Source organism: Onychomys torridus, chromosome 1 (genome assembly GCF_903995425.1).
Source record: "Onychomys torridus chromosome 1, mOncTor1.1, whole genome shotgun sequence".
Taxonomy (NCBI): domain Eukaryota; kingdom Metazoa; phylum Chordata; class Mammalia; order Rodentia; family Cricetidae; genus Onychomys; species Onychomys torridus.
This window is the reverse complement of record NC_050443.1, coordinates 6,153,455-6,163,670: the sequence shown is the minus strand read 5'-3', so window position 1 is coordinate 6,163,670 and position 10,216 is coordinate 6,153,455. Positions and strand designations below refer to the sequence as shown.

The following is a 10,216-nucleotide window of genomic DNA, read 5'->3' as shown; positions in this document are numbered from 1 at the left end:
AAGAACCCCCAGCAAGATCATGGAGGCAGTGTGATCTTAACTCAGGTCCTGATGTTTGTAATAAGTGCTCTTACCTGTACCCCATCTATTCTGTCGATGTATTATCCATTTTAGGGGTTGAATTCTACCCTTATTCTCCCCTCCTTTTGGAGAATATTTCCTTTTAAGATTTATTTCTATTATTTTAAATTACAGATATTTGTGTTTTTATCTGTTTGTGGGTATGTACATACATGTGTGCAGGATCCAGTAGAGCCCAGAGGTATCAGATTTTTCCTAGAGATAAAGTTGCAGGCAGTGGTGAGGCACTCTGTGTGGGTGTTGCAAAAAGAACCCAGGTTCTTTGAAAGAATAGCAAGTGCTCTTAACTACTATCCCATCTCACCAGCACCCAAAGTTACTAATCTTAAAATCACAGGTGTGTAAGCCATGAATGACTTTCTAAAATCTTATAATTAACTAAAATATTAATTATTTTCTTGAAGAAATAGGTACTTTAAACCACACCTTTTGTGTGACTAAATGGACAATGTGCATATTGAGCATCATTGCACACACAGTGTGATCGGCTCTTCCTTCTCTTTGCAGACTCAATTAGAATTCCTGTGTTTCAACAGAGAATTCTTCCAGTTAGTTTTTCAAATGTTTAGGACAATATATATATATATATATATCCCTCTGCATCAGTTTAAGGGACACAAAACAAAACAAAACGAAACAAACAAACAAAAAAACCCACCACAGTTTCTATTATCCTCAGCACCTTATGATGAGAACTATGAAGAGGAGTCTTCATTGAAAACCCAAAGGTGAAAGCTAACTGTTGGCTGGTGTGCTTTTGACCATTCCTGGTGCAGTTGGAAACTCAGGAGATATTTGTGACATGAGCCCAGGGTTTAAGTAAAAAGATGATGGAGAGTTCTTTCACTTCCAGGAACCTAGAAAGAGTATCACGGGATGTACAGGGACAGACTCAAGCAAAGAACACTACAAAGGGACCAGGTCAGGGGGCATTCTGGGAACTGTTGCTTCTGACTGTATGCGAATCCACTATAAATGCAGACACAGCTTCTCCAACTCCCTTGATCCCCAGACTGGAAGGCACTTTTCAAAATTAATTTATAGAAAATTCTCCTTTGAAGTACATCAGAAAGAAGACTAGCATTCATTTTCTGGTTTCGACTTTTTGTCAGTTTTCCTCCATGTTGTTGAAGAAAGTTTATATTGAGCTGTCTATTGACAAATTCTTTCATTTCTAGATGTTCCATTATCTCTTTAAATCTTCTACTTGCTATTATTTTGGATGGATTGCTTATTATTGATTATAGGCTGATGAAATGACTGAACCCAAATATGGTATCTATCACAAAAAAATGACTCATTTGAGCTGTCTTGTTTGAATACAGTATCTATTACATTGCCTGATTTTCAACATTGTTTAATAGCCTGACAGTTTTTACTCTGTGAACCAATATATTTTGTCTTATTCCCTTCTCCCTGTCTAATTTCAGGCTAGTGTGCTGTGTTGTCTCTTGTTCTACACAATATATTTGATTGCTCTGTTCCTACCTCACTACATCCCTTAACCACACAAGCTTAAGCAAGTGTGTGACTTAGTATAAACTTTTATGAGTAGAAATTTTCTATTCACTTTCCATGCCAATCACAGATCCTGCTCTCTTCCCTCTCCCACCTCAGCCTTCCACTCAATCCACCCCCATCCCCACATTTTCCAAATCAAGCTCTCCCATGTGGTGTCAGCAGAGCCTGGCACACTCAGATGAGGCAGGTCCGAGCCCCTCCCCTCTGAACCAAGGCTTTGCAAGGTGTCACAAACTAGGCACTGGGCTCCAAAAAGCCCACCCATGTTCCAGGGACACATCTTGATCCTCCTGCTTAGGCCACCCCCAAAACAGTTCAAGATAAACAACTGTCTCCCATATCCAGAAGACCTAGTCTAGTCCAATGGGGCCTCTACAGCTATTAGTCCACAGTTCATGGGTTTCCACTAGTGTGGCTGGCCATCTCTGCACATTTCCCATCATGATCTCGACTTCCCCTGCCCACAGAATCCCTCCTCTCTTTCATCAGTTGGATTCCTGGAGCTCAGCCTGGTGCCCAGCTGTGGATCTCTGCATCTGCTTCCATAAGTCACTAGATAAAAGCTCTAGTGATGACAGTTAAGGTATTCACTAGTCCGGTCACCTGAGTACACCAGTCCTGGCATTCTCTCAACCATTACCAGGAGTCCAATGTGGGGCCATCCTTGTGGATTCCTGAGAACTTCCCCAGCACCCTGCCTCTTCCTATGGTATCTCTTTCCTTGCTCTCCCACCCTGTCATGTTCCAGCTCCACCCTCCCACTTCCCTATATTCTCATCCCCATTCTTTGCCTTCCATTACTGGCCCCTACTCTCAGTTTGCTCATGTAGATCTCATATATTTCTCCTTCGCTGGGCTATCTATGTGGCCCTCTTAGGGTCATGGTTAGCTAGCTTCTCTGGAGCTGTGGGTTTTAGTCTGGTTATCCTTTGCCTTACATTTAGTATCCACTTATGAGTGAGTACATACCATGTTTGTCCTTCTGAGTCTGGGTCACCTTACTCCAGATATTTTCTAGTTCCATCCATTTGCCTACAGATTTCATGATATCGACAACAATATTATTTGAGCTACAAAAAATTAATACACATTTTCATGTCTTTTTCCTGGTTGTACTGATGTGGTTAAATTTTTATCTCAGGTGAAAAGAACATGGTTCCTGAGAACTTGCCAATGGGGATTTTTTTCTTTTCTCTAACTGCTGTTGGGATGCTTGGCAATTGGTCGGTTCTTCTTCCTTTTATCAGGTCTGTATTCACTGGAAAAAGTCTGATGCCCAAAGACCAAATTTTAAGGCATTTGATTCTAGCCAATTCCTTGGTTATTATCTCAAGAGTAATTCCTCACATAATGGTACAACTGGGCTTGCAATATCTCCTGGGTGACCTTTTATGTAAACTTACTCTCTACAGTAATCGAGTGGCCCGGGCCATTTCCCTGCACTGCACCTGCCTCTTGAGTTGCTTCCAATCAATCACAATCAGCCCCAGCAACTCTAGGTGGATCAAGTTTAAACACAGAATCTCCAAGTGCATGGCTCGGTCCTGCTCACTTAGCTGGCTTGTGCATCTGCTTCTAAACAGCAAAACAGCTATAGATGTGATTGGACCTGATACTAACAAAAACTTCACCAAGAAAATTAAGTTGGGGTACTGCTCAGCATTTGTTTCTAATAATACTGTAACTGCACTGCGTCTGTCATTCCATTGTTTCATTGATGGTCTGTATTTGGGTCTCATGGTTTGGACCAGTGACTTCATGATGAGCATCCTCTATAGGCACAAGATTCAACTACAACACATCCACAGTGCCCAGCATTCTCTCAGAATCTCCCCTGAAGACAGAGCCACAAAAACCATCTTGACTCTTGTCTGTACCTTTGTCCTCTCCTACTCAATGTCCTTCATATTAGTTATCTATATTGTGGCATTTGACAATCCAAGTCTGTGGATAATCAACATATTTACATTATTAGATACATTTTTCCCCACATTTTGCCCCTTCATCCTCATCCATAATAACAAATCTGTTCCCAAGAATCATTTTCCCTGCTGTAGGAGAAGGTAATTTAACATGGTGATTTGTGTATTGTGATAAATTTAAATATTCTTCCATCTATTATTGAACATTAGACTCACACATGACCAGGCAATGTTTAGCAAGTCAATGGCTCTGTAAATTAAGCGTTACCAGTTGTTACTGCAGTCATCATGCTGCCTAAACAGTTCCATGACATGAAGATATCTCTTTGCTTTTATTCCAAAAGCTAAGAAATTAGGGATCATAATGTACTAGGTGGAGCTCCAGGAGTCCAATTGAAGAGAGAGAGGAGGGATGATATGAGTAAGAGTTGGAAAAAGCACAGGAACAAATAGCGAAACTAGCAGAAACATATGAACTGTGAACCAATAGCTGAGGAGCCCCCATGGAACTGGACTAGGCCCTCTGGATAAGTGAGACAGTTGATTAGCTTGAACTATTTAGGAAGCCCTCAAGCAGTGGGACTGGGACCTGTTCTTAGTGTATGAGCTGGCTTTTTCAAACCTAGGGCCTATGCTGAGACACTTTGCTCAGCCTTGGTGCAGGGAGGAGGGAGTTGGACCTGCCTCAACTGAATGTATCAAGATCTGCTGATTCCCCAGGGGAGATCTTGCCTTGGAGGAGGTGGAAATGGGGGGTAGGTTGGGGAGAAGGCTGTAGGTTTGGGAGGAGGGAGGACAGGGCAATCTGTAGCTGATATGTAAAATGACTAGAAAAACTCTTGTATAAAATTTTAAAAAGTGGACTTGCCTGTACTGAATCCACCAGGTTAAATGAATCCCCATGGGAGTCTTGGCCCTGCAGGAGATGGGAATGGAGGGGAGAGGATGGGGGAAGGTGGAGATGGGGGTGGAAGAGGGAGGAGAGCAGAACCCATGGCTGATGTGTAAAATTAAAACACAAATACAATAGTAATAAAAAAATTAAAAAATGAAAAAAGAATCTTATGCTTAGAGATATCTAATCAGCTGTTGAGGTATGAGTTTCTCTTCAAGCACAGTCTGGATTCTGGTCCCACTGCTATAACTGAATTATAGAAAAAAAAAGCAAAAAAAAATCCAGAATCTTTGGCATGTGAGAATAACACATTTATGTGATGAATTCCATTTTATTCATTCACGTTTTGGCTTTACTGGTGTTTTACATCTGATCTTATGATGTGGGTTTGTGGCTCCACTTCCAGATTCCTCTATTGGAAGAAAAGACAAATGCTGTCTATTTGCTCTGCCCATTGTTTCCTCAAACTTCCCTAGAAAGACAGAGACACCCCTAGTCACCCCAATTCTGCTGTGAACCATTGTAACCTCCTACTCAGCTGCTTGCACCCTGACATTCTGTATGACAGTCTGTGACAATCCAAGGCTGTGGAGGTTAACCTCTACATTTCTACAGGCATTCTCCATACGTTGTCCTATTTTATTCATCAGTGTTCCCAACTTAGTCTTCACAATCTCTTTTCCCTGTCATGGAACAGATAATATTTTTGTAATCTCTCAATGTGTCACATTATCATGAATATATACATATATTCCTTGTTATTTGGGCAAGTCTAACATTAGGTAACATGATGGTAATATTGATAGTCCACTTGATAGGATCTAGAATCGCCCAGGAAACAAAATCTGGATACATCTTGGAGGGCGTTTAGAGCTGGGTTAATGGAGGTAGAGGGCTCAGTCTAATTCGGCACAGCCATTTATTCTCTGGTTATATTCCTGGACTGAATAAACTGGGGAAAACAAGTTGAGAACTGCCATGCATCTCACTTTTCTATCTGTAATGTAATCAGTTGCCTCAACCTCTTGATACCATGATTCCTTCTCATGATGGATAGTACCCTCAAACTGCAATCTGAAATAAACCACTTCCACTTTAAGTTGTTTTGTCATTTTCTTTTGTCAAAACATTGAGAAAATTCGCTAAATAACTCAATAGCATCCTAAATTATACTGATAAAATCTTATGAGACATTGTGGTGGCTACAGCATATTTAGGTAAATTCTGAGGTTTTTTAATCTTTTTACATTGCATTAAATGGACATCTTAATGCCCGCTGGCAGAAGATGGCAAAGACTGCAGCATTTGGGAGGCTGTCAACTCAAGTTGATCCTCCAGGACTTACAATATTATGTAGAATGGGGTCAATATTTTTTCAACTTATGTGATTAATACATGCTTAGAATTTTAGCTTTGTATATATAATAGGCAAAAGTACATTCCATAGAGAAGACAACTAACTATTTCTTTTCCTCTTCCTATGAAATAACAGAAATAAGAATTTAAAAAGGACCAAGTTCATTTAAATCAATGGTAATAAACAAATAATTTTATTAATTATAAAACTGAAAGTTTTCCTATCATGATTTTTTTAAGATTTATGTAGTTCTAATCTACTATTATCTAATTCTGTTAGAGCACTTTTTCCTTTATCCACATCTTTTACTAATTTATGTTTTGAAGGTGGGGGATTGAAGCCTGTGTTTTTGTCTGAATAGTTGTACTATATGAAAAATGGGACTTTGGGTGGGGGGGGGTCTAGTCTGATTGGTGTTCTATAGGTTTCTTGTATCTTCATAGGCATTTCCTTCTTTAAGTTGGGAAAGTTTTCTTCTATGATCTTGTTAAATATATTTCCTGGACCTTGGAGTCGGGAGTCTTCTCTTTCCTCTATGCCTATAATTCTTAGGTTCCGTCTTTTCATGGGGTCTCAAATTTCTTGGACATTTTGGGTCATGACTTTGTTGGCTTTAGTGTTTTCTTTGACTGATGAATCTATTTCTTCTACCTATGTTCAACACCTGAGATCCTGTCTTCCATCTCTTGCATTCTGTTGGTTATACTTGCATCTCAAGTTCCTGTTTGTTTACTCAGATTTTCTATTTCCAGCATTCCTTCTGCTAGTGTCTTCTTCATTTTTTTCTATTTCCCTCTTCAGGTCTTGGACTGTTTCCCTTGCTTTTTCTTGATTTTCTTTCAGGGACTTATTGTTTTCTTCTGCTTTATTTGTCCTTTCCTCTAGTTTTTTAATAGCGTTCTTCCCATTTTTTGTTTGTCTGTTCCTCCACTTTATTTTTGATTTCCTCTATATAAGGCTCTAGCATCTTCATGATGTTACTTCTGAGGTTGTTTTCTTCTGCTTCTTCCATTCTGTAACTTTCAGGTCTAGCTGTTGGAGGAGGCCTAGGTTCTGGTGATGCTATATTGCTCTTCATTTTGTTGTATGATACATCCACTGTGGACTACTGGTAATGGTCAAGAGAAAGCCTGATCTGACCTAGTCTGGTGATCAGATGGTCAAGCACTGTTGTCCTAGAACTCTCTTCCAATAACTGATGAAAGTGGATGCAGAGATCCAGGTGTAACTCCAGGAGTCCAATTGTCAAGAAAGAGGAGGAACTGTAAGAGTGTGAATTGTTGAGACCAAGATTGGAAAATCACAGGGACAAATAGCCAAACTAATGGAAACACATGGATTATGAACCAAAAGCTGTGGAGGCCCCAACTGGATCAGGCCTTCTGGATAAGTGAGACAACTGAATAGCTTGAACTGTTTGGGAGGCACCCAGGCAGTGGGACCTGGACCTGTCCTTAGTGAATGAGCTGGCTGTTTGGAACCTTGGGCTTACACAGGGACACTTTGCTCATCCTGGAAGGAGTAGACTGGACCTGCCTGTACTGAATCTACCAGGTTGAGCTGAATCCCCAGGGGAGTCTTGGCCCTGGAGGAGATGGGAATGGAGGGGAGGGGTTGGGGGAAAGGTAGGGGTGGTGGCAGGATGGGGGAGGACAGGGGACCTATGGCTGATATGTAAAATTAAAACACAAATATAATAAAAATAATAATAATTAAAAAAAAGAAAAATGGGATACATTATAGAGATTATTTAGTTCCATGATTTCCAAGATAGCAGAAGTCTGCATAAGGTGAATATCATTTAAAGATAATCTGTTGAAAACCTGATTACTGTCTGTTATAGTGTTTTAGTACAATAATTCTACCACACTACAGGATGAGACAGGAGGATTGTTATGAATCTGAGGTGAGGTCAAACAAAATAGAAAGTCTGAGGCTAGCCCACCCTACCTTATGAGACCCAAGCAATTCAAAACAAAACATTAAAAATCACTATCACCACTACCATCACCACCACCAAAAACATTTGGACACTGAGAACTAAAAATTGTTTTAGGTTAAAAAATAAGACTTAGTATGCCCATTGCTCTTATTTACCCTCCAGAAAGAGACCGAGAAAGCAGTCTGATATAGACCTGGAAACTTCATCCCTACTGGGTAACCTTCACAGTGCCAGGGAGTTCTATTTACATTACTGGAGTTGAAAAGTTATTATCAATTATATCCAGCTTTGACACTATGACCTGTGACAATAAATGGCTTTGAAAGACATGCTCACTTGTGTAATAATGACACAAGTATAATGGGAATAACCAACCACTTTCTAATTGGATTTAAGTCCTGCTCAACAAGCTGTAACCCATGCCTGTCACTATTATTGGACCAATAATCCGTGGCTAGACAGGTCATAGGCTCTAGGAGAGAACCTATTGCTTCTAATCTTCTAAATGAACATAGACTGACTTCTAATGACTTGTCATACCCATAGATTACTACATCTCTCAATCCTCATCAGATAAGTTCCTTTGCAGTAGATAATGATTAACTTAGAAATGCATTACTGTCTAGGTGTAGAGATTAGAGACTGTATGACAATGCTTATCCCTAAACAGGATGTCTCTATCACATCCCTTCCTCAAAAGACTCAAGAATCATTGCAGAAAAGAACATGGAAAGACTGTAAGAGCTGGAGGTTTTTGATGATTATACAGAAACAATGTCTTTTGTGCACATATGAATTCACAGTGGTTGTGACAGCATGCACAAGATCTGTACAAGTGCAAGTCACACCAAATCTCATCATACAAAATGGAACTGGTACTAAATTCTACCATAGCTGGGGGCTAATGATGATTGTCAGCTGTTGAGATAAGGAAAGACACTGTTTTCTCTAACAGCATAGTTCCTTGTGGTGGTATTTTGTTCACCGAAATACTGTGCATGCTAATATACTTACCTGGGGTCAGAGAACAGAACAGCCACAATATGAATCACAGAGGATAGGCAGTGGTAGCACATGACTTTAATCCTAGTATTCCAGAGGCAGAGATCCTCCTGGATCTCTGTGTGTTCAAAGATACAGCCAAGAATGGTGACTCACACCTTTAATCCCTGATAGTGACCCTTTAATCCCAGGGAGTGATGACAGAAAGCAAAAAGTTATACAAGGTGTGAAGACCAGAAGCTAGAAGCTTTTAGGTGGTTAAGCATTCAGGCTTCCTAGAAGCAGTTCAGTTGAGATTCATTTGGATAAGGACTCAGAAACTTCCAGTCTGAGGAAACAGGATCAGCTGTGGAATTGTTGAGGCAAGGAAGCTGTGACTTGTTCTGCTTCTCTGATCTTCCAGCATTCACCCCAATATCTGGTTCCAGGTTTGATTTTATTAATAAGAACTTTTAAGATTCATGCTATAGTTCCTGGTAATCAGATTATACTCCAGTGGAAGATCATGCATGTAAGCATATTTGGGAAGTACCCATGGTCTTGCTTGATAGTTCTGTTTTTAAAACACAGAAAGTTAGTGGGTAGGGGAGGGAGAGTGGATTTGGGAAGAGTTGGGGGAGGGGTGAGTATGATTAAAACAGCTTATACCAAACTCTCAGAGAACTATTACAAACTGAAAAAAATATAGAGATCAATATGTTTAAAGCATGAATTTTTTTAAAAGATGGTCTAAGAAAAGATAAACATTTCATTTTATTGTGTTTCTCATTTTCACTAAAAACTTTATATTAGACTTGTGGAGTGATTTCTTTTTTTTCCTCCTGGCTCATGCACTAGGGACAGGTCCTGGTCCCACTGCCTGGGAGACCCCTAAACAGTTGAATCTAAATAATTGTCTCACTTATCCAGAGGGCCTAGTCCAGTTCCATGGGGGCTCCTCAGCTATTGGTCCACAGATCCTGTCTTCCCACTAGTTTGGCTAGTTGTCTCTGTACTTTTTCCAATCATGTCCTCTTGCACATAGAATCCCTCCTCTCTATTGACTGACACCTAGAGCTCCACCTGGGACCTGGCCATGGATCTCTGCATCTGCTTCCATCAGTCACTGGATGAAGGTTCTTTGATGACAGGTAGGTTGTTTGGCCATCTGATCCAGAGTAGGTCAGCTCAGGCACCCTCTTGACCATTGTCAGTAGTCTATAGTGGAGTCATTTTTGGGATTTTTGGGGACCTCTCTAGCACTCTGCTTCTTCCTATTTCCATGGTGTCTTTATTTATCATGGATCTCTTTCCTTGTTCTCCCACTCTGTTCCTGATCCAGCTGGGATCTCCTGCTTCCCTAAGATCTCTTTTCCTGACTCTTGCCCTTCATTACCCCCCACACACATCAAGTTTGCTCATGTAGATCTCATCCATTTGTCCATCGATGGGTGATTCCTGTGTCTTTCCTAAGGTCCTCCTTACAAGCTAGCCTCCCTGGAGTTGTGAGTTGTTAT

General features: G+C 40.4%; 1 protein-coding gene across 1 annotated transcript; it reads left to right on the top strand.

The window, feature by feature from the left end:
• Positions 1 to 2,733: 2,733 nt before the first annotated feature.
• Positions 2,734 to 3,669, top strand: LOC118568956 (vomeronasal type-1 receptor 2-like; the record flags this gene model as incomplete). The annotated part of the gene is made up of 1 exon (XM_036166547.1): positions 2,734 to 3,669. A coding segment is annotated over one exon (936 nt), but the record flags the coding sequence as incomplete, so codon positions are not given.
• Between the last annotated feature and the right edge of the window lie 6,547 nt (positions 3,670 to 10,216).